General features: G+C 41.0%; 1 protein-coding gene and 1 long non-coding RNA gene across 3 annotated transcripts; both read left to right on the top strand.

Annotated features, from left to right (window-relative positions):
- Positions 1–1,713: 1,713 nt before the first annotated feature.
- Positions 1,714–12,872, top strand: LOC148363842 (rac GTPase-activating protein 1-like). Of its 2 annotated transcripts, XM_088337105.1 has the most exons (17): positions 1,714–1,875; positions 2,160–2,262; positions 3,395–3,597; positions 3,705–3,856; positions 3,940–4,009; positions 4,088–4,141; positions 4,289–4,363; positions 4,442–4,559; positions 4,662–4,750; positions 7,787–7,951; positions 8,023–8,118; positions 8,209–8,407; positions 8,500–8,605; positions 8,855–8,987; positions 9,068–9,161; positions 9,225–9,333; positions 12,017–12,872. In XM_088337105.1, exons 2-17 carry the CDS (start codon positions 2,175–2,177, stop codon positions 12,084–12,086), a joined length of 1,821 nt encoding a protein of 606 aa, XP_088193231.1. In that variant the 5' UTR covers positions 1,714–1,875; positions 2,160–2,174; the 3' UTR covers positions 12,087–12,872. The 2 variants fall into 2 exon arrangements, with proteins under 2 accessions (XP_088193231.1, XP_088193230.1); XM_088337104.1 differs by having other exon boundaries at positions 3,940–4,141.
- Positions 12,873–15,832: 2,960 nt separating this feature from the next.
- Positions 15,833–23,472, top strand: LOC148363841 (uncharacterized). The gene is made up of 3 exons (XR_015850621.1): positions 15,833–16,204; positions 16,698–16,864; positions 21,656–23,472. It is a non-coding gene; the product is annotated as an uncharacterized LOC148363841 (long non-coding RNA).
- The last annotated feature ends 4,399 nt before the right edge of the window (positions 23,473–27,871 follow it).

Below are 27,871 nucleotides of genomic sequence, written 5' to 3'. Positions count from 1 at the left end.
CAAGCTACGTTCTTTCCAGCTACCTATCTAGCTTTTTATATCACTTTTTAGCTATATAGAGATATAGAAATATACTTCATTTGTTATACTTGTACACATGAATACAGAACGAAATGTTGATAATCTGGCTCGCACAATTTCCGCAAATATATTAATATAAGGAGCATCTGAACAGATGTGCAAAATGGGCAGTCAGGTAAATGTGTTAACTATACAGTAAAAATAGAATTTTAAAAAATATTATTATTGTTTTTTTAATTAAAACAGATGTGCAAAAGCAATCCTAGTAGGCTTGATATATATGGGATTGACCGTTTAAAAGTCTAATCGCCAGGGTGGTAAAGCTGTTGTAGAACCTGGTGGTCCTGCAACGCACACTGGAGTACCACATCCCAGAGGCTTGCCGAGGGAACAGTCCACGATGGGGGTGAAAGGGGGTCCCTAATGATGTTTGTGGCTCGGGATAGGCAGCGCTTATGCCCAATGTCCTGAATGGGGAGAGAAGTCCCTATGATTTTCACCGCTGTCCTCACCACCCTCCTTATACTGCTCCAGGCGGAGGCACTGCAGTCTCCACACCACACAGAAACACAGTTAGTCAGGTTGTTGGGTTGGGTTAGGTGGGTTCTCCTCATCCGCCGCAGGAAGTACAGGTGCTGCTGTTCCCTCTTCACCAGTGATACAGTGTTCACAGACCAGGTGAGTTTGTCTGTGATATGCACCCCTAGGAACTTTGTGCTACTGACCAACTCCACAACCTTGTTGATGAGAATGGCTGTACTTTTTTCTTGATTTTGTCAACATTCAGGACCACCCACTGCTTCACCTTCTCTCTGTAAGCCAGGTCAGTATCATCCTGATGAGGCCCACCATTGTGCAAACTTCTCAATGTGGTTTGTGGCTGACCTTGGGATTCGTCATTAGGGTGAAAAGCAGGGGGCTCTGGACACTGCCCGTGCTGAAAGTGATGACGTTAGAGATGTTCTGACCAAACCTTACTGACTGGGGTCTGTCTCTGCCCTTTTGAATTTTTTGCTATCTATCTAACCCCGATTTCAAATGTTTACCGCTTCACCTTTCTAGCTAACTGTCAAACTACCTCTTTAACCATTTTGCTAGCTCTCTCGTTCCTGCCTTATTTTATTCTTTTACCTCTTTACTTTTCTAGCCAATTATCAAACTACCTCGTTTAATGTTCGACAAGCTATATAGATACCTTTTCAAATATAGCTACTTGTTTTTATTTTTTTATTTTACATTTTTAGGTTTCAGTTGACTTTTTAGGTCACTTTTTGCCTTTCTAGCTACTCTTTTCCCCCTTCTAGTCACTTATCTTTTAAAGGAAATATGTATTTATTTTACAGAAAATACAAAAAACTATTTTCCCATTTATATTTTTTACCTTCATAATGTAGAAATACATTCATCAAATTTAATCATTTATTCATTCGTGTCGCAGGAAATACAAAAAAAACCCTAAATCCTAGTCAATTGACCTAGATAATAAAACATTCCTATTTATTTGCCTATTTACTTCGAAAAAAATACATAAAAACTGAATTGAGAAATAAGAAAAGAAGGAAAAATAGTATTTTGAGTAAAGCTAAAATGCAAATACAGTACAGTACATTCAGTCTTCAAAAGCTGTGCGTTTATCTGTAGTCACAGTTACGAACCTGTGATAGCAGTAGAGAGCTTATCGTATAATTTACTTGAGAACGAAGAAGAAAACGGCGCTGATTTTGAACTTCGTTAAAGAATGCGACGGCAGGCGTGGCTCTGCAATTCCTGACTGGGGACCGAATGAGTTTCGTTCAAATATTTATACAGTTATTTACATGACACTCCAATTGTTGCCGGGAAAACTTTGCAAAGGTAAAAACCTTTACATTTTCTTACATATGCAAGTAGTAGTAAAGTTAACGTCACGCCGAAAAATATTTGTTTTGGTTACTTATAGCATTAGCATGAATTAGCGTGTAAATAACACGTCCAAATACTAAATATCGCTAATTACGTTTGTAAATCATCGTTAGCACAGTGGACATTGTTCATTTCGAGAGTGCAACCGTGTTACATACATAATATTGTGTGTATTAGCTAAGCCTGCATTGGCTTCCGGGGCTAATGTTGCTTTGCATGTTGGCTTACGTTGCTAGCTGCGAAAAGACACAATGGAGTCGGCGGCGGTGAATCTGTACAACCAGTTCCGGACTTTACGGAGCCAGGTAGACGCTCTGATCAGCGACAGCGTCGAACCACGTAAGTAAACTCCAAAGTTCTCCTCCTGAGGTTTGAAAATGTCAAGTAGAATCATGTGATAATGGATTATCTGCAAATCCCCCCCCCCCCCCCCCCCCCCAAAAAAAAAAAAAGGACCTCTATTTTGTGTTCCGTTTTACAAGGCTTATGAGTTTTCAGCAGTAATGTTGCTGGTAGATATTTTTTTTGGCCCGCTTGGGAATGTATTTGCCACTGTGATAGGTCAATATCCTGACTGATTCACACTCTGGGCATGGTTCTTTCCTTCTTTAAAACACTGATGTTGCTGTTTTGGATTTGAGCTACATTTCCTTTTAGTTTCTCTATTGAAAATGGGATCCAACTGTCATTCATCCATCCATTATCTGCACCGCTTTTCCTCATTAGGGTTGCGGGGCTAACTGTCATTAACCTCCTAAAAATAACCCGCCTAGCAGGGTTAAGCGGTAGTGAGGGCCTAGCAGTATCAGCTCAATTTCCTGAGCCCTCAGGAAAAACAATCTGGAACAGAAGCTACTGGTGTCCTTCTACAGATTCACAGTGGAGGTCATACTGGTATATGACTTCACGATGTGGTATGTTGGGTGCATGGCAGCAGACTGGAGTTTATCACTTAGTCATAGACAAAGCCCAGAAAAATAACGACTGTTCTATGCCCAGTCTGGAGGACATTGCTGCCATCACAGCAGAGCATACATGCAATTTTCTTCTATTTCTTTGCCCTTCGCGGTAAGATACTCTGTGACAAGCTGCCTAACTTTCTTGGCATACAAAACGAATCCCCCTTATTTAATTGATACATTTCAAAATGATCAGTAATGGTGTGCAATACTTAATGATAGGCTGCGTCAAAGATTACATGATTTGTGGCTGGCGGAAACAATTTGAATTTTCAACAATACAGTGCAAAGTAACATTTGTGTATGCTGTTTCGATGATATAATGATCAACTAGATTGATCATTTTCTGCAATCAGTATCAAATCTATATTGTTTTGATAGTTGTTTTTAAATTTCTTGTGCTAGTATTTTATACAATATAATGTACTGTATATTCTTACGTTTTAATTCACATTGCATTACAATGGAACAATATAAGCAGCAGAGACATGCATTTTCTTTCATGTTGACAGACTTTCTCCAGATGGCCGTGAATTTTGAGGACTGCCGTAAAAAGTGGCTGCAGTCCGGTGAAGAGCTAGTGTGTTGCAAAGAGTTGCTGGCCAAAGCAGAAACCGAAAGGGGAGCTTTAGAAGTCAAACTGAAGCATGCGCGCAACCAAGTGGATGTGGAGATCCGGCGGAGGCAGAAGGCTGAAGCTGTCTATGAGAAGTTGGTAGGTCACATTTGTTTCTTAAGCCTGTAAAAGTCAATCACTGACTTCATCAAAAAACATAATCGCCTGACTGCTGAAATGAACTATCCGTCTCATCCAACCACCAGGACCGACAGCTACAGCTGGTCCGCGACATGCTCGTAGCAGACAACAGCAATAGTGTCCACCTAAGTGAGGAGCAGCGCTCCGCTTTGGCCTTTCTCAGTGTACACTCTCAAGCTGCACAGGCTGTTAGATCCGTCCTTGATTCTAGTAGAAGGTTTGATTTTACTGTGCTTTTCACACACAAATGTTTTGAAAGTGTTGTTTGTAATCAATCACATTGCACTGGGTGTCTTGCAGGTTGATTACCATCAATGAATCAAACTCCATAATGTCAGACATCAGCTATGATCAAACCGATGACTCCCTGGTAAATTCTTCTAAACGTTATCAGAGCTTCTACACTTGTTACCTTCCTATTTCTGCAACTTTATCCCATTTCTCTCAGGCTTGCGATGCTTCAGTCCTAAGGAATGTAAGACTGCAGAGACGTCCAAAACGGGTATGTCACAATCTATTTTAATTGGTCCTGTGTGTGTTGGGTATAGAGAAATTTTTTGAACTGATATTTGGCGTTATTACAATGGCGATTAGGTGAATCCTTACAGTCTTGCAATCATGTAAATCTATATTTAACTTTGCTCCTCAGCGTTCCTCTCGAAAACCAGAAGTTCCACTAGAGGCTATGAAGAAACCTCGCTCCACTGGACGTGCATCTGATCGTGTAAACATGATTGAAAAATGTCAACTATTTCTAAACTTTTTTCCCACCCCTCAAACATTCTCTGAAAATATCTTCCAGATAAACGACTCCATAGTTGCCAAAACTACCATCACTTTGCCAGTAAATGGCGGTGCCGTCGAGGCGGTCTCCACTATTGAGACTGTCCCGTATATGACACGCAGCAGAAAGAGGAGTGGTGAGTAAAATCTTGATGACTGGCGTTAGTGGTATTGGCTCCTCATTCAACCACGGTTTATGATCACTTTCACTGTAACGATTGATGCTATTTTGTTGACAGTTACCCAAGTTTGGACTGACACAATCTCTACTGAACTGTCTGAAACCAACAATGAACTAGGGAAACAACATGTGTTTGTCGCCAAAACAGTAAGAGATTAGTATGACCTTGTGTGCACGCAGATATTTGCTTTGGTTCACTACTGTCGATCCAGATTATGGTCTTTGAGATCATATGTACATACCTGCCAAGTACTACGGTTCTGCCGTAATATGTACGGTTTTCTTGAACCCATTACGGTATTACGGTCGGGTCACAAAAAATACGGTTTTCCGATTTAAAATATATAAATAAATAAAATAGTAAATAATTGACGGGCAAGAACATTTTTAAGATTAATGAAAAATAAATGGACCCGCGTCGCCTTCGATCGGCGCCTGGAAAGCATGACGTGACATCATCACTACGCGTCACCCATAGATAGGAGTCCGTCAATCCATTCTAGTCAATTTTTATCGTGCTATCAAAGAATCCGTTTTAACTAGGTCAATCACAGTCTGGTTTGGTCGCGTCAATCAGAAAGAATTGTCAAAGATGGAATTAGTTGTGAGGACGGCAGAGCAAATAATAGGTATAGTAAGACCTCGGTTATCGCGGTTAATGGGAACCAAAACCACCCGCTAAAAGTGAAAATCTGCGAAGTAGCGAAGCCCCTTCAAAAAAAATAAAAAAATAAAAATCTCATCTCATTATTTGCACCGTTTATCCTTATTAGGGTGACGCCGCGTCCGTTGAATTCGCTCTGCCGAATCAATCTCCCAAAAAGAGTCAGAAATGACTCTAGCCACCTCCCACTAGGGGGATATAGCTGTGGTATATATAATAATAATTATATATATATATATATATATATATATATATATATATATAATTATTATTATTATGCCAACGGTGTTCCTCTGACCTATTCTACTCTAGCCTTGTTTTTTACTCTTTACTCTTGTTTTCTATATATATTCTTTCTTTTTAAACTTGTTATTGTATCAAATATTGAAAAGAAAACTATGAGGGTTTTCTATGACTTTGTTACATTAAATACATTTTTGAGCTTTTAAAGAACTTTCTTTTGATTATTTCCATCAGTACAGTTTAGGTAAATTGACTGTAAACATGAGGTTGTGATTGTGAAAAAAATGTAAAATTTGTTACTTCTTAGCTGCATTTTAAGCCCTGAAAATGCTAAAAATCCTTTGACTTCAGGGGGGCTTCACCCCCCTGAACCCCCCACCGGACATCGTCCTGGACCTGACCAGGGCCTGCGGCCCCTGGACCCTAGCTACTAGGCTTTTTCACTTTCAAAAGTTGGCAGGTATGTATGTATTATACATACATGTACCTTTGTGTTATTATCCGACTAGGCTCACCAATATAATTACAGGAATATGATGATACCTTGTAGATCAGGCATCAGCAACCTTTTCTGTGTGGCGTGGCACTTTCAAATTTCCTTGTAAATCGGTGTGCCACACCAATATCAATGACTCGCCCAACAACTTTTTTTATATCCGACAGAGCTGTAATTTTACACCGGTCTGAATATTCAACATGGATATACATTGAAGTCGTTTAACTGACCAATTTATCTTCCACTATTCTTGTTCATCAATAAACTAAAAAATGAATGTGAGCAACATGTGGAAAGGCCTGACGACATCCATGACTTCCACTTTTTACCACAAGAATCAATCTGAATCAACCATTCTTCATCAACAATGAACTACAATAAAAACAAATGATATGGACAGCTACCATACCATTCATCAATTAAATCTTCTTGCAGAAAATATCAAAACTTTAAAAAACAGCAGCAAGGTAGAAGGCTACTTGAAAATGAGTGCAACAGAAATAACAGCTGATTTGGTCGCAGATCTAAATGGTTTTCCGTGCTTTGCTATGCGGTGAGCAATGTGATAACTTGCTTCAGTGAGGGTGTTTTTACCAGTGATAAAGGTTTTCAGGGTCTGTTTTGTCGGCCATACCTAGACACTGTTTTAATGTCAACGCCTTGTCAGACTCATCCTTGAATTCATGTTTTGTCTCGTAATGACGTTTAACACTTGATGTGCTAGGTACAACACTCGAGGCATAATGTACAAACAACACGGTGATTTTTGTGCACAAAGCCCCAGGCATTTGTCCACGCTGGCTGAAAAGAACGAGATTTTTTCAATGCATGAGCCGTCATGATTCATTTATTGCGCACCGGTGTTTCTGTGGCTGGCTTAAAACACGGATTCTTCCCCCTCTGCGAGACGCGGCGCAAAAACACACAAAGCAGAGGAGGAAGGGCGCTACCGTAAAGCCCCTAAACAACACGGCGCGCAACTGAAAATGTCTTAAATTTCAGGTTAAAATGCGTTTTTTTAAAAAAATTGTCATTATTTTTTGTATTATTTATGCCATGCGCTCGCGTGCTACCGGTTAACCCCTCGCGTGCCACTGCTGGCACGCGTAACATAGGTTGCCAAACCCCTGTTGCAGATAATAAGGTGAAATAGCAGCTCTTTCCACATTTTTGGGTTTTCCACCCCAGGGTTGCATATTCCCTTGTTGCCCTACACTTGATTTACAAAACGTCTGTTAGATTTAAATTATGAATTATTCAAATGCTATAATGTATCAAAATAAAGTGAGAATATCTTTAAGGAATCTAATTGAGCATGGTTCACCATCATTTATGAAGCTGAGAGGTGCTTTTTTTTTCTTGATCAGCACATAGGGCTACGAGTTTGGCATTCATTTCTAAAAATAGCAACTTATGTAATTACTTTGTTATTACTTTTTTATTACCATGTTGTGATAATATGAAATAGGGGTAAAAATGCGTCAGTCCACCACTAAAACATTTGTCTTGTATAAAGGCATCGAGTGACTTTCTTATAAATTCTAATTTAAATATAAATTGAGTATTGATTGGGTATTTAACGACACTAATCATGTCAATGATTTCTCATGTCAGTGAGAAATCAAATTTCTTATAAGTAGGTTCCTCAATGGCGAGCTGTTTTTGAGGGGCTACTTGGTGCTCACAAGCAATCACATTGGTTAACCCTATGTGTCTATTTGGTTTTATAACATGTATTGACAGGGACTTTTTTTTCTTCCTCTGTTTCGCTATCACAAAGGTGATCAAATCAGAGTTTTGCGCACCATGTGGGAAAAGAACAAAGTTTGGCAAGATGTGCCTCCGCTGCCAAGACTGCCGCATAGTGGCGCATCCCGAGTGCCGCGACTGCTGCCCGCTGCCCTGTAATCCAACGTCCATCGGCACTCCCATTAGGACTGCAGAGGTGCAAGAATGTTTTTTTCTCCATAGAGTTTTTATATCATATCGATACAAATCCATGCGGGGTGCTTGCAGAGCACCCTTGCCGATTTTGCGCCGGCCACATCTCCGAAGATCCCAGCTTTAGTCATCTTTTGCGTCAAAGAGATTGAGCGCAGAGGCCTCCAAGAGGTGAGATGAACCTTTTGTAGTCCTAATGAATGATTTTGTTGGAGGACATTATCAGTTCAAACAGTGTTTCTTAATCTTTGCTTTGACCAGGTTGGCCTTTATAGAATTTCTGGCCAGGAACGTCAGGTAAAAGCGCTGAAGGAGAAGCTGATTCGTGGAAAGACTCTGCCCCAGTTGAACAAAGTAGAAGACATCAATGTGGTCACGGGTGTTTTAAAAGACTTCCTCAGGAACCTCCCTGAGCCAATTCTTACATTTCGCCTCCACAAAACCTTCATGGAGGCAGCTGGTCTGTTTGCTATGTTAATTTGCAACAATTGGTGCAAATACTCACAAAAGTTAACAATAAAATGTCATTTACATGTTATTGTCTCTGTTTAGAAATTCAGGATGATGGGAATAGCCTTGCCTTGTTGTATCAGGCCATCGGTGATCTGCCGCAACCCAACAGAGACACTTTGGCCTGCATCATGATCCATCTCCTCAAGTAACTATCATTAAGGCTCAATGGGTATTATATAGCGACTATCAGTGGTGTAAAAATGCTTACGAATATTGTTAAGCGGTATGCTTTGGGTTTCCGTAGTGTGTTGTCTTGGAATACACACACTTTAGCTCCATTCAAATGAACAACGACCTCTAGTGGTGAATTATTACACACTATTGCTTCGAGGTGTAACTTTTCCTAAGACATATAATTTTTTAGTTAACAACGTTTTTTTTTTTTTTGCACCAGAGTGTCTAAAAGTGTGCATACCAAGATGGATGTGGCAAACCTGACACGAGTGTTCGGACCCACCCTCGTAGGCCACTCTGTTCCCAACCCAGACACCATGATGATCCTGAGTGACACGAGCAGACAACCCCGGGTAAAGTTTGTTTGTTTGATCCAGTGTATCTGTGTACTTAAATTTGCACATCGACTCATTATTTCCCTTTTTCTTTCCAGGTGATTGAACGCTTCTTTAGCATCCCAGAAAGCTACTGGAGCCAGTACGCCTACCCAGATAACATCGACTTGATTGAGACTCCAACTCGTGATGGTAACAAGGGATTTTAAAGTCCACGGCTAACTAGTATGAACTAAGCTCACGGTGTTTTTGCAGTAAGCATGCTTGGACCACTGACCACTCCTGAGAACCAGATGATGAAAAAGACTCCTTCTTCGAGCTCACTGTCCAAGCGCATGATGCAGACTTTGTCCAGTACCACCTTGTAAGTTGATAGATGAAAACACACAAGTCTTTTTCTTTTCTTTTATTTTTTTGCAAACATTGTTAGGAGGTTTTGAACGCCCCCAGACTCTAAGCAACTTCTCTTTAAAAGTTAAGCAATTGTGCTAATTCCTGCAGTTGCAGGTATATTGTATCGATTAAAATAAAAATAACGTCTTTATAGATACAATCCAGCTGGCCATCTGGTACCGTTTCGAACAGCCTCTGCTTCAATCAGTTTTACAATAAAGTCCAAAAGTGACAGAATGTCTCTTGGTAGTAAACTTGGCAGCCTTATCTGCCAATCAGATTTGTCCCTTCAGTTAAGACTTTTGCAATCTAGATTAGCTTGACATGGAAGTTTTTTTTTTTTTACACTAGACTCCCTGGAAAGGACACTATTCCATTCTGAGTTGGGGGTCGTAAAGTGCTATTGCTGGATTGTGTGGATAGAAACTTACTGTAATTAGCTAATTCATTCTGAATTAACATACGCGTGTATGATAAAAATTACATTAGACTGTAAATACTTAACCCTGTGTAGTGTACTACCCGGTGTACAAACCCTAGTAAATACTTACTTAATAGTTAACTTAAATCTAAACGGCTGCTAATTTGACTTTTGCACTAGTGGCAGTTTTTTTATAGCTTGCCACTCCTTGCACATTTGATCTCTGCACTATTGTTACTTACAGTGTTATTACTTACAGTGTATTGTTTACAATATAATGGTACTGTGTACCTGACTTGTTAACCTGACTGCCATCTTGCACATCTGGTTAGCGTCTCTTCTTGCACTATCGGCACTATGGTAAATAACACAATACAGCTTTATTTATATCTGTACACTGAAGGACACTGAGGGAAACTGTGGGAGTCAGATCCATCGACATTTCGTTCTGTATACACGTGTACTAGAATGACAATAAAGTAGATCTGAATCTGAATCTGAATCTGAAATAAATGGATATCTAACGGAAAAATTATTGACATTTGGTGTGTCGTTACTGGAGCTGGTTGAGTATTTAGTGTTGAGGAGCAAGGTGAGGAAACGATAAACTCATTTCAAAACTTTCACTTGCGAGGATTGTTATGGCCTCTTTTGCCTTACTTCAATCATCATCATCTTATTTGTAAAGCCCCGATGTGTAATATTTGACCACTAGATGGCAACGTTGTCAAATGCAAATGACAACCACTGCCACAGCAAGCAACAAAACGGCAGACTTCTAGGTATAGATTCCACTATGTCCACGATCATTTCTTATAAAACATTTAATTTATTTAGAGGTAGTCAAAGGTTGCAGACAGAAGGCAAACGGTCAGCCAGCTCCTCCATCAAATCACCTCGTCCATTTTGCAAGGGCTGGCGACAATGTTCGCAACTACACCAATGCCCCTCGCTTGTTACACTCTGGAAGCTCCTCTCGCCCGCCAGCGAATGGAGAATGAAAGTTGACCTCAAGAGGAAGTTGCAGTTCCCCAGGGAGATCGCCAAAACATCATTGCGGCCAGACATTGTGCTGTGGTCTTTAGCCAGCTAGGCGGTCCTCCTGTGGAGCTCACTGTCCCTTGGGAGGAGGGAATAGAGGCAGCATACGAAAGGAAACGGGCCAAGTACGAAGACCTGGCAGCCGAGTGCAGGGAGGCGGGCTGGAAAACTACAGTATGCCCAGTGGAGTTGGGGTGCAGGGGTTTTGTGGGCTCCTCAACCTCCCGCCTGCTCCGAGACCTTGGATGCACAGGAGCTGGCAAACGGAGAGCAACTAATGATGTGTCAGAAGAGGTGGAAACGGGCAGCTTCTGGCTGTGGCTGCGGAGGAAAGACAGGAACTGGGGGCCTTAAAGCAACAGCTAGGGCATCAGTGGGGTTGGCAGGGAGATTTCCCAGCCATCGCTCCACCACCGGGAGATGTCCTGGGGTTAAAGGAGCGAAACATCAATGACCGGTGGTGCCCAGCTGATGACCCAGTCAGGCCCGAGTGTTCAGGACACACGAGCATTCCAAAGGTGTCGGAGGAGGCGCGTCAGGCAGAAATGCCCAGCAGGAAGACTACCATCCTGTATTTCCATTTGTTTGTTTGGTAAGAGTAGCAATTCATGTGCTGCCTTCCTGTTTCTTGATGACCGCAAGCAGTGTTTCCATGGTTATCATGTTATTGATTCTTTCTTTAGCATCACTGCAAGTCTCGGGACCCATAGATAAACAAATTATAGTTTGTGACACGAGATTTCGAACTGAATCACAGAAGCGAAGGAAGAATTGGGAGGGATATGAGCCAAAGGTATTTCGGCATCTTCACAACGCCATGATGCAAATCAATTGTAGAGCAAAATTTCATGACATTGACCAATAGCAGACAAGCATCTTAGGAGAGTAACTTAGATCCAAGAGCGCTGTAATGTTCGAATTTTGGGCATGCAAAATTATTTTTTGTGGCTGTAATATAATAGGGAAAAATACATAGTAAGAGAAAAAAACATCTTATTCCACATCATAACAGGGTCTTCTTCAGTTTAAATAGAACCCTAGACCATAAAAGGGCTGGTTTAAAGTTAAACAAAATTATACCTAAATATAATCTTAAATTTATTGAGCATCATTTGTTGTCAGGCCTTAACTAAATCCACATTTTCGGTTGTCTGATGCATCCATATGTAACACATTTTCCATGATCTTTTAGGTTTACAGGCAAGAATAAGACACCTGGGAGCGCCCGAGGCAACTTCTTTGAGTCTCCACATCTGAAGTAAAAAGAAAAAAGTCTGATAAGTTCTTTATTACTTGCTCCAATCACAAGCTCTATTTCTACAGGAATGTGAGCACAATTCTGTGCAATTTTATAAGAATATTTACTGATCAGTTTTGTATACGTTAATAATTTTCTACCTTTGTTTTTATGCTATGCATTCTGATTATATAAGGCACAGATTTGTGCTGTTTAATCAAGAATTTTATGAGCACAGATTTGCTCAAAGGGTCTTTTCTTCCTTGTGCTCAATCATCCATCGATGGTTGTGTGGTTTTAACCACAGCCCCAAGGAAGAAACTGCTCATCAAACGAAGCCAAAGAAAGGAGAGGGGGGGGATTGACTTCGCATTATCCTCATATGATATCGCTAAAGCAATAATCTTTGATTTTAAACACTGTATTTTATGTGTATTTTATGTAATCTGATCAAGTAGTAACACTACAGATACTAAATGGGATTATCTACTTAATGCAGTATTTTGCACTGTATCTATGCATCAAACTGGATGAATGTACTCACCACAAGAGGCTGCTATTGTATCACTATTATGCTTTATTGTAATTGTTCTCATGTGACTAACTCCTGCGGTTGCCCTGATGACTGGTCACCTGCTATGAATACAGAAACGGCTCTATCAGGTTTTGTGTGACAACTATTGCAATTATATAAGATTTTTAAAAGATCTTTTCAAAAAAAATGTTTTACTAACAGTCATCAGGATTTTACTCTTGACACATTTTGTACTCAGTTCTGTTACTCCACGGTTGAAGTAAAAAATCAGAGCAATACATTTTATTTTGTCTTTTTTTTTGTGTGTGTGTTTTAAAGGTATGAGAAGTGATATGCTTAAAGCTGCTCAATGTAACAATTTGCTCATCATTTATAACGGGTCACCAACTTAATTGAAGCTGAGAGCTACTTTTTGTGACTGATTAGTAGGAAAGACTTTCAGTTTGTATTACTATGTTATAATATTGTCGTTGCCAGGTTGGAATGATCAAAAGTAGAGTTAAAATAGGTTTGGTCCACCTCTCAAACATCTGAATCTTATCCGGGAACTGAATGATTAACATTTATTATTTTTTTAATTCTTCAAATTTTGTAAGAATTTCTTGTGTATTTAAATCCACTGTGAGGGTGTCAATGGTTTCTCATGCCAGTTATAAATGACATTTCCTACCAAATCACAATGACCCGTCCCTGCGTCCTAGACGCATCATTTTTGCTGGGGACGCATCGTGTCAAATCAACGTGCTTCCCCGGGACGCAACTTTTTCGACACAAAATTGTCATTATTACCCAATTACTTTTATTTTGAACTAAGATTTACCACACTACAAACTTTTCGTCAAGCAGATCCGCCACTGTGGTTTTGGTCTCGCGGTTCGAGTTTTCGCCTGCACGCCGATCTCTGCAAACGAGATCTCGTTGCTTCAAGATGACGTCATTGTTGTGGTGGTTGTCGTCAATTTAAGGTGGAAAGCAACACAAAATTGGTAATTTCTTCAGTGTCAGTAATAAGTCGAAAAATAATGCAGAAAGTGATAACTATGGCAATAATTCCGGCTTGAAAAAACGGCAGAGAAATTCTTCGGAAGATCGCTAGGAAAACACGAGAGGCTAGGAAAACCCGTGTGTTGAAGCGAACGACTCGACAAAAGAAAATAAAATAATATTCCTAAGCAAGATAAGGACTTTTCTGCCAAAATGGACTTCATTTTATTCCTGGTTACGCTATGGGGAGGATGATAATGGATTGCACCTTGAGAAGGCATTACAACTGTGGCGTGACTGCAAACCACGAAGAATATATGAAAAAAATCTGAAGTGATAACTGCTTTGTATTACCAATTAACTGTGATGATGAAAACTGCATGAATATACAGTATAGACTAATATTTCTGCAATACTATTTTGTATAATATTGTGAACTGAAAAATCTGAAGCGATATATGCTTTGTATTACCAATTAACTGTGATTATTAAAACTGAATGAAAATGTAGATAAATATAATTATTTCAGCAATATTATTTTGTATAATATACAATATTGTGAACTGAAAAAACTTGAAGTGATGAGTGATTTGTATTACCAATAAACTGTGATGATTAAAACTGAATGAATATATAGATTTATATTATATATTTGTCGCCGATTTACAATTTCAACCTTGATAACACTATATTTTGGGGACCCATCGATCTCTGTTGGGACCCATAGATTTTTGAGCATGCGAGTCCCCGGGACCCATCACTTTTTACAGGTCAAATGAACACTGGACCCATCACTGGTGAGTTATTTTCAGAACCGCACAGGGGGTTTGTTGGGTCTTCATAGGGGTCGGGAATCTTTTTGACCCCAGAGAGCCATAAAAGCAAAAATATTTAAAAAACATTTTTGAGAGCCACACATCGAGAGACAAAACTACAAAACCCGCTTTCCAGAGAAAAGCTAATTCCTAAGCATATTTTATATCACTGTGTTTCCCTTAATGATTTAATCAAATATATGAAATGAAAATGATGCCAGTGCCTATATCTCATATTAATATCTATACCACTTCAACTTTTCTCCCTCCTGCAGTCTCTAGGAGTGTTGAGGCTCATTTTGACTGTTGACTTTTGTCCTAAATAATGTTTTCAATGAGGTGCAAGCAAAGTTCTTTTGTAAAAAGGTAACAAATTCTGCAAACAATAAGGATGTTATCATATTTGCCTTTGGCGCAGACTGCACTGAGCGAGAGAGGGAAGGGGGTGCCCTGCGCTTTGCACAAATCCACCCACCTATTAGGTTCAGCCTTACCCATTCAAATTGCTGAGTGGTTCGCTGACATTTTGGGTGTTTTTCAAGTGTTTTTCTGTGAATTTTTTTTTGTATCTCAACAGTGAACATAGATATTTGATTTTCCAATTAAAGGATTTTTTAGCGACCTACTGCCAAAAGGGGGCAGGTTGGTGTGACACCCTGACTGTAAACTGGATTTAGGAATGTGCCCTATATATACTGGACTGAACCATGTGTCACCTCTGCTGCTTCAGCTTCACGTGTACTCAAAACTGGTTTAACTATTTCAGTTTAGAACGTTGCAGAAAAATGTGATTGTCAAATTGTCTGTACTCATGAAAAGAGCCGTATAAGGTTTGCGAGCCATAGGTTCCCGATCTATTTCATAAGGTGCTACCATGGCCACATTCCTGACCCCTGATTTACAATATTTAACAATTTAAGTCTCATATTTTCCATTTCAAATTTCTCTGTATGACCTACAGTGTGTGGTAAAGAGACTGCAATTTTCTTTTGGCCACTCGTGGCAGCAGCATCTTAAGATTTTCTGATATGATGGCATACTGACTTTGACTTTCTTTCCTTGTAGGACACCTATCAACACTCTTCTATTATAATAATTGAATAATTGAATCCAAATATCTGGCCTTGAATATTATCCAGTTTACATATCTAAACATGTACTTGTTTATTTTCTTTTTGCAGGAGAGACTCTTGCAAAATGTTTGCATTTCAATCAACATTAATAGTTGATTAGCCTGAAAGGAGGCCTCCCGTGTGTCTGTGTCCCCTCACGTGGGAACGCCGTGTTTATTTACGACGCACCGTGAAGCATACGCTCGCCCGCTGCAGGCATCAAACAGCTGGCTGTGTATGTTTGCAGCTCCCTGCATGTTCTAGCCCATGCGTGCACCGTTAGAGCTTCATTCTTCTACGGGAATACAGGGGCTAAATGAGTTACTAGTCCAATTAAGAGCATTTAGATGAATGACATTGTTCGCTTGTAAACACAGGAGCAACGACCAAAGTATCACGTTTTAGTTTGGGGTGTCTTTGTGAAAGAATGCACCACTAAAGGTCATTAGAGTTTAGAATGAAGCTCAAGTTTTTGCATTCGAAGAAGGCTCTACAGACGCTCAAAGGATATCATTTGGCTATATTCGCTAGCCTATTTTCTTTTTTTGTGTGAACGAGGATACATTTCAGCCAGCAACAGGACATAAAAGCTGGCGTTAATCTCCGCGAGCGACCACAAAAGTCCAAGCGAGATAGATGTACCTAGAGCAGCTAAGGAGAGCCAATAGCTGGAATTGGTAGAGCTAATGCTAGTAAGGTACGGTTAACTGTTGATCTGCTTTTATACAGACAAGACTTACTCAATCAGTGCTGATTTGTTAGCTTGCTCGCTAATGATGTTTCACTAATGGTACTCATGCTTTTTAAAAGACCAAACGTGATCTTTGATTTGTCAGTTAGCTATAGTTTGCCAATGCTAGCTCCATACCTGCTAATTTCTAATGAAAATCTGTTCTGGAGACTTAGAAAATTTGCAAATACCCCACGAGAAATCAAGACAAAGGTAAGCTTTTCAAAACGTGGACCACCAATTTCAAGTTTTTCATAAATTCTAATGGTCGTAATCCAGAAAACAAGTGACACTGAAGGACAAAAAAAGCATTATTTACACTGAGCAGCTAATACCGGTAACTACAATCTGCCTGTTACAACCTTTAGCCAAGCTGACTGACGCGAGTGGCTAAAGAAAGAAAAAGTAAAAGATGACTAAATCATGAAACTCTGACATTTGCATGCATGACCCACTGTAGAAGGCCAATAACAGTGAAGTACAAGCAGGAGCAGCTAATAGCTGGAACCCCTGACCTGCAGCTGAGTTGCTAACAAGATTGGCTAAAGAAGGAAACGGTGGAAAAAGTGAAAGATGCCTTGCTGTCTGGACTCGGCGACGATCACATCTGTGGCTCATCTGTAGTTGGTAAGTGGACACTGAGTAGTAAAAGCACCACCTGGACTAGTTACCTTTGCAAAATTATTATCCATTATAGTTTGTCAAATCTTTTAAGTTATGTCATATAATTAAAGATTTCTAAACCTATGAGGCTTCAAAAATGTGAATAATGTAGCATGAGTGTGTTGGCCAATTAATGGAATAATATTTATATGAAAATATTATTTTACACCACAAGGGCTTGATACCTAATGTTGGAATTAAATATCAAAATGTACAGTTTACCAAATTGTTCGAATTAGTTATCTGACTTCATTAACCAAACTCAACCTACATTCACCCAACAATTTATGAGCGCCCCTTTCTTGAGGGAAAAGATTAACAGGAAGCCGACATTTCCGCACGGGGGCAGATTTAATTTCATTAACAATGAAACTAAGTGTACACCATCGAAAACGGCCGAATTAGCGACGTTGGAGTCTCTGGGAAGCCTTTTTCTCAAGTCCTTTAGCTTTCTCCTATGGCCATCTTCTCCCCGCATAATGGCGTGCCGACTCCTCCCATGGGCGCGCCAAGGAAGCCCCCTGGGCTTCATCTCGTAGAAGAGTCCGGATGTCTGGGCTACTCAAAACAACACCGAGCGTTTTTACATCATCAGGGCCACCTTGCGTCACCAGCGTCTGGATGTGCTGATTATCTTATCAGCTGTACGTCCCGTTCCCGCCGTTCCTGTAAACAACATTTTCCACCAGAGTGCCCTGACCTTGCACCACAGCCCAGTCAGTGAATATATTTTGCATTAAATGTAATTTGTATTCAATCGTATAAAACCCTTCACTAACACAAACTGGGTCTTCAGAGGGGGTGTCTGTAACTTCAAATATATGGTACTTGCTGATGCCTTCTTCTGGCTGAAATCATCATTGCTGCCTTTTGTGCCGCGTCTCTTTAAGATGCGCTCCAAATAAACTCTTCTTTCGTCTCTTTGGAGGTTTGGGTTGGGATTTAGTCTGTGTTTAAAACTGTCCTTTTATCACTCTCACCATGTTCATCCTAGAATAAACCAAAGCAACTAGCACAGGCGTGTAAACACTCTCCTACACCCCCCCCACGCCTCCTTTTGTCGCATCGCGGCTGGAACACTGATGATAAAATGAAGCTAAAATCAAGTAGGCACGGTAGAAATAAATATATATAAAAGCTCTTTGAACTCAGTTGGGTGTTGTTAACACATATCCAATAGAGACGATAATTGATTTCAAACTTTAGGTACACCTTGAAGGATTTTATACATTTGACTACAAATTACATTTAATGCAAAAGATATTCACTGACTGGGCTGTAGTCCAATGTCAGGGCACCCTGGTGGAAAATGTAGCTTACAGGAACGGCGGAAAGGGGACGTACGGCTAAGATAATCAGCACATCCAGACGCAGAAAGGCCCTGATGACGTAGAAACGCTCGGTGTTGTTTTGAGTATTCTAGACATCATGACGCCCAGGGGGGCTTCCTTGGCACACCCATGGGAGGAGTCGGCACGCCATTATGCGGGGAGAAGAAGGATAAGAAGAGGAGAGAGCTAAAGGACTTCAGAAGAGGGCTTCCCAGAGACTCCAACGTCACTAATTCGGCCGTTATCGATGGAGTACACTTAATTAAATTGTTAATGAAATTAAATCTGCCCCCGTGTGAAAATGTCTGCTTTCTTGTTCATCTTTTCTCTCAAGAAACGAGCGCGCATAAATTGTTGGGTGAATGTAGGTTGTGTTTGGGTAATGGAGTCAGATAACTAATTCGAACAATTTGGTAAATGGTACATTTTGATAATTAATTTCCAACAACCTCAAACTGCACCGCACCTTTTAGTGAATGACACAGGAGTGTAGGGCACACTGCACGATTACAATTTCAGGGAGATGAATACAATCAATGCACAGTTATATTCCTAAGCTTCGCTTATTGCTCTTATTGACTGCACGCAGATTGAATTCGCGCTCATCGTCCCGCAGCTTTGTCCGACTCGTATGACCGACTACTCCGGTTTCGAGCCGATAAGTCCGCTCAATAGCTGCCGGTCAACGCAGGCCGGTGACAATTTCTTTTCGGAAAAAAATTCCTCCCACGGGCTTTTCTTTCTCCTTTGAATTATGAAATCGATATGCTTTCCACCCACCGAGTTAAACGTACAAAATGCTGAGAAAATAAAACCCTTTTTGAGGTGCCAAGCGCAAATAAACGCGTCGCTTGTTGTTTGTCTCTCGGCCGCTATATCTCTTGTGAGGCTCTCCCGCCTTTGAATGGTAGCGGGCCCGCGGTCGATACCTTGTTACCAGCGAGAAATCAATTATCTCCAGCGAAGCAGCAGGCGTCGGCGGCAGTAATGAAAGAATGTTCCTCCTTTTCCAGACAATGACCGTGGTCATTAAATATGAATTTATCATTGGCTGATGAGATTTATGGGCCCTCTGGTTCATGCTCTCTGGCTACAAGTGTAAACTGTGAGTAACTAAGGGAAACAGATTGTCACCACGATAATGATGTGCGCCAGAAATGGCACTGAATTGATTAGGGGAGGAAAATGTGAGATGGGGCCTACCCCGGTTGACTTAAGGGAATATTCGAGGGGGGCGGGTGGGTTACGAGATGGATATTCTGCAAGGTAATTTTCCTTTTGATTTGATGAATCCGTCTACAGAAATAAAACAATACAGTAGACCCCCGGGTTACGGCATACCCACCTTAGGATGTAGAATGTTTTTTCGACCCCTCATTACCACCATAACAACATATAATTTTGCGTGTCAAAAACTAAGGATCGAACGATTATGGTTTTTTAAGGGCCGATACCATCCATCCATCCATCCATTATCTGCACCGCTTATCCTCAGTAGGGTCGCGGGGGTGCTGGAGCCCATCCCAGCTATCTTTGGGCAGTGGGCAGGGGACACCCTAAACTGGTTGCCAGCCAATTGCAGGGCACACAGGGACAGACACTTTGCTCGCTCATTCACACGTAGGGACAATTTGAACCGGCCAATTAACCTAACATGCATGTTTTTGGAATGCGGGCTGAAACCGGAGTGCTGGAGGAAAACCCACGCAAGCATGGAGAGAACATGCAAACTCCACACAGGAGGTTTCGATTTCATGACCTCGGAACTGTGCCGCACACGTGCTAAAGGGCCCATAACGATTATTAGTAATAAGAGGATTCAGATAACCGATGTTTGGAGCTGATATTCATTTTCTCTAAAAGCTTAATAATTGGCATAAGACATTTTTAAATATTCAAAAATAAACATAGTATTCGTTTGTACATTTAAATAAAACTTAAAGCTCTCTAAAACGTTTTACAGTAAATAAATTAGAGTTTTAAAAACAACGAACAGGGGCAGCACGGCGGCGCAGTGGTTAGCGCTTGTGCGGCACAGTTCATGTCATGAGAACCTGAAGTCTGCTCAAGACTTCCTGTGCGGAGTTTGTATGTTCTCCCCGTGCTTGCGTAGGTTTCCTCCGGGCACTCCAGTTTCCTCCCACATTCCAAAGACATGCATTTCAGGTGGATTGGCCGGTCCAAATTGTCCCTAGGTGTGAATGAGCGAATGAGTTGTCTGTCCCCGTGTGCCCTGCGATTGGCTGGCAACCAGTTCAGGGTGTCCCCTGCCCACTGCCTGGAGATGGCTGGGATGGGCTCCAGCCCCCCCGCGACCCTAATGGGGATAAGCGGTACGGCTAATGAGATGAGAAACAACGAACATGACTAATCTTTCACTTAAATGAAAAACAAAAGGTGTACATGAAATGAAATTAGGCTCAGCAGCAACTCGTATAAACGTACATAAAAGCTTAAATAGCTCCCTAAAACGTTTTACAGTAAGTTAGAATTTCAAAGTAACAAACTGTATTGCAAAAAGCAATGGAAACTGAAATATGGCCACTCCTGTTTTAGAGCCAGATCGAAGAACTAATGTTATGGTAACAGCTAATACTTTTTAAGCTTTCTTTCCATTACAAATGCACACATCTTATAACAAAGTAATGCTATGATAAGAGCTAATAAATTAGTCTCCACCCGAACCTAAAACAAGTTAACTACACTTTACGCTGTTTCCTAATGGCCCTGGTGTTTATCCAATCAGACAATAGAAGGCAGGAGAGAGCGAGGGAGGCTCTCGGCTGCATCTGAGCCTAAACAACAGTTTTAATTATATTTTATCTGCGCGTCAAGTAAATATAAATAGCGGTACTGGTATCCATCAAATTTCCAAATAACGGTGCCAATAATCGGCCACTGCAAAAATGGTAAAAAAATGCAAATTTTGCAGTGTTAGTGTATATAACTGTGAGTTACATGGGTCATACTTCTCTTAGATGCCTGTCTGCTATTGGTCAATGTCACAAAAAAAGCCTGTCTGCTATTGGTTGACATAATGTAAAATGGTAGTCTGCAATTGCATCATGGTAATGCTGATATATGATTGTCTGACCTCTCCTAAATTGCCTTTCTTTCCATTCAGTTCACAATCTCGTGAAACAAACTCAATTTCTATGAGTCCCAAGGCTGGCAGCGATGCTAAAGGGAGAGGCAAAACATGATAACCTTGTAAACAAAGCTTTTGATCATCAAGAAATACTAAAAAGACTCATGAACGGCTAACTTTGCTTAGTTGCATAACCGTTACCATTGGCTATTTGGACTATAATATAAAATAAGGATGTAATTAAAGCAAGGAAATCGTATAAGTGCATCACAATAGTCTCACGTCAAAGTTCCATCCATCTAACCATCTATTAATTGCACCGCTTATCCTCAATAGGGTCGCGGGGGTGCTGGAGCCCATCCCAGCTGTCCTCGGGCAGTGGGGAGGAAACCCACGCAAGCACAGGGAGAACATGCAAACTCCACACAGGAAAGTTCGCTCTCATGACCTCAAAACTGTGCCGCACACGCGCTAACCACTGCCGTGCTGCCCAAGTCAAACCACAGTGGAGGTATTGCCCCCCCCCCCCCCCTTTTTTTTTTTTTTTGTATCCACATGCTACTCCACTCCACTCGACCAGCACAAGTTATGTCACACCAAAGGTAGCTAAAATATTAGTTGCTTCCTACTTGTGTATGTATGTTATTTAATAATGTATCACATATATATATGACTTGTTTTAATGTTTGTATCTGGAGCACCAATTTTTGGAGTGCATAATCACTAGATGTTTTCAATCCCCGTTGTGGGGTTTTCTGGGAGTGTACTGTACGTAGTTATTTTTATGATAATGCTTGGGCGCCCCCTAGCGGCCCTTAGAAAACATGCATGAATTGGCCGCATCGTTCCATAAGCCTTAGTAATTCCACGAAGCAAGATTTTACTGCAAATATGACTGATGCTAAAAATTGCTGTAAACGTGAATCTGAAAACCAGCTCTCAAAGGAGCGCCATTATGCCATTTGCTGGCCCCACATGTCAAAAATGTCTTCCTTGAAGCAAAAATTACCGGCCTGCGCGGGGGAAGCGGCGTACAAAAAGCACTAGAAAACCGCTTTTGACATCTTTTCGGCTGCAGCGCCAAGTGAGTGGCACTCCTGTGAAATGCCAGCATGGCGTTGGTGGGCTGAGCAGGCTTTTAAACGTGACGTTCGGGCGCCGTTCCTTCAGGTGACGGGAACGACGTGGAAAGACGGCTACGTGGGCACGCCTGCTTTTCCGAAGCATGGCCATTTGGGTTTTTAATGAGCGCCTCCAAAGACATGTCTGTCGCCTGCTGATAGAAGCCACGGCAAAATGAAAAAAGAAAGAAAGAAATCGTAGCACGCCCATTACTGAAGGCGCACAAATGAGGCCTTGCTCTTAAGGGCAGCAATAAATTCTGTTTTAATGGTGGACCAAAAGCACTAGCGGGTCCTCGGCAGTCTGTTGTGTTTGATGCTAAATTGTGCAGAATAAACAGATTTGCCGTGCAGCTGCTCCTCGAGTTTTCAGCTATACAGTCATCCCTTGCCGTATCGCGCTTTACTTATCCCTTTTTCGCTACTTTGCGCATTTTTACTGTGCGTTCTGAATTTGGATTGGCTAACCTACCTGTCAACCTGTACGGTTTTGCCATACAAAGTACGTTTATTATGCATTTTAAAACGTGCACGACGTACGAGAAAATCTGTACGGAGAAACGCAAATTTGTCAATGATGGCTACCATCCGGTATACACCGACTATCACCAAACGGCAAATCAAGTCTAACCAGTTCGCCGCGGTAGCCTCTATCTCGGTATCGTTTTTTTCGTTGCAAATGAAGCGAGTGGTTTGATGTAGTGAAAAGAAGTCAGTCTCTTTTTAGAAAACCGGCTTTTTTGGCTCAACTCGTTAAAGATAGCCGGCTCTCAAACGGCTCACTTGCTTTGATGCATTCTATTACGAATTATGATGTTGTATAAAGAAGTTAAGAAAAAAAGGGAGTATAAAATGAAAATAAAAAACACAGGTTTGTGGCTATCCCCTTAATCAGTATATTACCAACAGTAATTTAATGCAGAAAATGAATTCATAATTTGAATAAAAAAATGTATGATTGTACTTCATTTTCTTTGCATGTAGCGACTTCATTTTTGAACTTTTTTTTTAATAATAAACCTCATTATCTCGAGCAACTTAGGATCTCACAACAAAATTTTAATTAACAATATATATGATATAATGAAACACATGTACAATATAACATGTCAAACCACTTGAATAAACACGTTTGAAAAAAAAAACTATGGTGTAAGATTATTTTGTATTTTGTAAGGGAAAATACGACAGTTTGTAAGGGCATGGAGCCCTGGAGCTTGACAGGTATGCATTGACAACGAAGAAAATCGCGTCAATTTAATCAATTTACTGACGCCATTTCAACTTCAATCAAGTCCTCAATCGGACAGCAGGGGGCTACCCGTTGAAAAAGACTGGACTTCTAAATCTGCCTCGTGGGGGTCGACATCAGAGGCCGAAGTTACCTTTAATCCATGAGGAACGATGTCAAGTGAATGCGATTCGCCGAGCCGCCGGTGTTGCGATCTGGCATTCTTATCCGTAGCGCGTTCGCCCGGGAATATTTTTAATCCGAGCGCCCTCCCCCTGGAAACGACGGCCGCTCCCCGAGCCCGACGCGTTCGCTCACCCTTTGGTTGACGCGCTGATATCGAGATTCAAAGGCCTTAGTCTACTTATCCCCTTTTCGCTACTTTGCGGATTTTTACAGTGCGTTTGGATTGGCTAAAATAAAAGAGTGTCTAATTTGGTGGCAAACAATATCTGATGACAACGAAGAAAATCTCATCAATTGAATCAATTTACTGACGCCATTTCAACTTCAATCAAGTCCTCAATTGGACAGCAGGGGGGGCTATCCGTCAAAAAAGGCTGGACTTCTAAATCCTTCTCGTCGACGTCAGAGGCCGAAGTTTTTTTTAATCCGTGAAGAACGATGCCAAGTGAATGCGATTCGCCAGGCCGCCGGTGTCGTGATCTGGCACTATTATCCGTAGCGCGGTCGCCCGGGAATATTTTTAATCCGAGTGCCCTGCCCCCCGGAAATGACGTCCGTTTCCCGAGCCTGGCGCGCTCGCTCACCCTCCGGTTGACACGCTGGTATTGGGATTCGAAGGCCTCTGTCTACTTATCCCTTTTTCGCTACTTTGCAGATTTTTACAGTGCGTTCGCAATTTGGATTGGCTAAGCAGGTGCCCAGCCCCTTTTCTGCTTGTGCCTCCAATGACGTTGCGGTCTGAGTTGTTCACAGTTCACGGATCCCTTAGCCGCCTGGGTCGTCAGGCACCTATGAGGATGGAACCCTGGACAGCTTTCGCCACTGAGACGGTTCCTGGCCTGTTTTTGGGTCGTGGCATAGTTAGCACCAGTCCGTTCCTTGAAGTTGTCGGCCCAGTTCTTTTTCGGTCTTCCTCTCTCTGCCTCCTTGAACTGTGTCTTGGAGAGTTATCTTGGCCAATCCTGATGATCGTCTTCGTCCAATGTGCCCCCTGATGGGGTTGCGCCCCATTTTGTCCGTCACGAGGATTATGTAGCATCATCTCCATGGCCTGGATTTTCGATTCTAGTCCATGTCTCGCAAGCCTAGAGGAAGATCGAAGTGACCAGCGCTTGCATCCCTGCTATATTCTTGTCCCTCCTGATGGGTTCAAGTCTGGCAAGTGCTGCTAGGGTTTAAGCTATCCTGGCCATGATTTCTGGTTCTGACCCCTCTTCTGACATGACAGGTTCAAGCTCTTGCGGTGATACCTCTGGGATTGTCGGTCATTTTTTTGTTTTATCTGTGCTGATTTCCATCCCATACTGGGTTGATGCTTTGTCCAGGTGATTTACCTGAATTTGAAATTCTTGCTCATCTGTCAATCCAGCAACAACATTGGCAAAACTGAGGATAGTGATGTCTCTGCAATGCTGTTTGTACCTCTATGTTGATCCAGAGTTTGGGTCATGATCCTCTCCAGAAAGATGTAGTGTAAAATTGGTGAGAGAACATGGTCAGCCAGAATACTCAGGTAGGCTGTGGCATTGCAAAAGGCCCAAAAGAGTGACAAGAAAATATTCCCCACACCATTACACCACCACCACCAGACTGAACCGTTGATACAAGGCAGGATGAATCCATGCAGTCATGATGTTGACGCCAAATTCTGACCCTACCATCCGAATGTCGCAGAGGGAATCGGGACTCATGAGACCAGGCAACGGTTTTTCCAATCTTCTTTTGTGCAATTTTGCCTCAGTTTCTTGTTCTTAGCTGAAGGAGTGACGCCCGGTGTGGTCCTTTGCTGCTACAGCCCATCTGCCTCAAAGTTAGACGAACTGTGCATTCAGAGACGCTCTTCTGCCTACCTTAGTTGTATCGGGTGGTTATTTGAGTCACTGTTGCCTTTCTATCAGCTCGAACAAGTCTGGCCATTCTCCTCTGATCTCTAGCATCAACAAAGCATTTCCACAGAACTGCCGCTAACTGGATATTTTCTCTATTTTAGTCCATTTTCTGTAAACCCTAGGGATGGTTGCGGTGTAAATCCCAGTAGATCAGCAGTTACTGAGATACTCAGACCAGCCCTTCTGGCATCAACAACCATGCCGCGTTCAAAGTCACTCAAAACACCTCACTTCCCCATACTGATGCTCGGTTTAAACGGCAGGAGATTGTCTTGACCATGTCTACATACCTAAACGCATTGAGTTGCCGCCATGTGATTGGCTCTTTAGAAATTGAGTGTTATCGAGTAGTTGGAAAGCAAAATGATGGCAAATATTAGTTGCCTTAGGGATTTGTTGAATTATTTTTGGTGATAATGAATATTTTTAAAGTTTTCACTCATTCCAATTGTTTTTTTAAATCAAGGTGGCTATCTCAAATACCGGTGAAGCTTCAGCATCATTAATAGCAGAAGGTTTAGTCTAGCCATGTAGCGCAGTTTGAAGTGTGTAAAAACGTTCCTTGAACGAAGCACATTTTCGAATAAATGAATAATTATTCGGAACGTACGGGTACGGGTTGAGGAAATTGACTTTAAAAAGCTCAAACGAGACAAAAAAAGACCAGCAGAGGCAGAACTGAAAGGCCTGTCAGTCATCGCTTGTCAGCAACCTGAGATCTTAGATAAGGAAGAAAGACACGAGGGTGGAAAAACAGACATTTTCCCGAGAGGGTTTTATTTTTATATATTTTTGGGGAGAGGGATTTAACCGCACCACATAAAACATCGCAAAATATTTGAAGTCTGAGAGGATGGATCATTGTTTATGGGTTTGGGGGGAGTGGACACAGTGGAGATCTGTCCTTCATTATGATCATTTTCATAATGTGGGGATCACAAGGTGAAATTGTTCTGGTAAATGGAAACCTATGCTAATTGATGCTTTCCGAATCCGCAATGAAAACATTAAAATATACATATTAAAAATTGGTAACAAAATACAATGAAGTATTGGTCATAGGCAAAAAATGTAATCCGATACAGTTACTAGTTAACTTTTGAAACTGTAATCAGTAACATAATCCGATTACTAAAACTTTGAAGTAATGTAACTAAATTAGTTTTGGATTACTCCAATAGCAAATTTACTACTAAAACAAAACAATATACATACATAAAAAATGGCTGTGTTTAACATGAATGAACAATGTAACCTTGAAAAACAATTGGAGGAAACCAATTTTAGGTGGTTGCTTCTAGTACTGCGGAATAGTGCTCAAGTATTATAGTTTATTAAACAAAAATAAGAGATAGATAGATACTTTATTCATCCCCGTAGGGAAATTCACACTTCCAGCATTATCCTTGCGTTGAAAAATAAAATAATAAAATAAAAGAAATAGAATATTTTTTTTCCCAATGTAATGTGTTGATATAGAGTCTTTAAATAGTTCTTGGTAAACTACACACTGTAATAAAAATAGGGTAATATGCAAATGTGGGAGTGTGGTTAAATGTGGGCTTTTACTCCCCCGGGTGGAGTTAAAGAGCCTCATGGCATGAGAAATGAAATGATCTGCATTTATATAGCGTTTTCAAGTCAATGACTTCCCAAACCGCTTAAATGAGTAATAAATGATCTCCTCAGTCTGTCCGTGGAACAACACTGTGACAGCAGTCTGTCGCTGAAGCTGCTGTTTGGAGAAACGTTCCCTTTCACTTGGCAAGAGGACATTAAGAATCCAATAGTGTTTTGAACACACCAATTATTCCCTTTCTCAATATCTTACAAACTGTTTTACTTGTTTGAAGTAAAGATGCCAGACCTCTAAAAAAAGACTGTATTCACATTTACTAGGCTAATTATTCTCAACAAACCAATACAGTAATGAAATAGATTTTAAACAACTATTAACTGCAAAATGCAAAATTGTGATAATCAATCAAATTAACTAAATGTCCCTGAACGTATCACTAGCGAGTAACTTCGCTAGGGAGTTAGCAGGACCACGAAAATTCCACCAAAAGTCCACCAAAAGAGTGCCACATTGAAGGAGAAATATAGTTAAGAATAAAAGGAAAAT

Source organism: Urocampus carinirostris, chromosome 6 (assembly GCF_059441175.1).
Source record: "Urocampus carinirostris isolate Australia breed hairy pipefish chromosome 6, RoL_Ucar_1.0, whole genome shotgun sequence".
Lineage (NCBI taxonomy): Eukaryota > Metazoa > Chordata > Actinopteri > Syngnathiformes > Syngnathidae > Urocampus > Urocampus carinirostris.
This window is presented reverse-complemented; position numbering and strand designations above follow the sequence as displayed.

Coding starts and splice junctions, on each gene's coding strand:
- LOC148363842 (XM_088337104.1), top strand. CDS start 2,175: ATGGAGTCGGCGGCGGTGAATCTGTACAACCAGTTCCGGACTTTACGG. Junction 3,857..3,939: donor GTCCTTGATTCTAGTAGAAG/GTTTGATTTTAC, acceptor GGTGTCTTGCAG/GTTGATTACCATCAATGAAT. Junction 8,408..8,499: donor AACCTTCATGGAGGCAGCTG/GTCTGTTTGCTA, acceptor GTCTCTGTTTAG/AAATTCAGGATGATGGGAAT.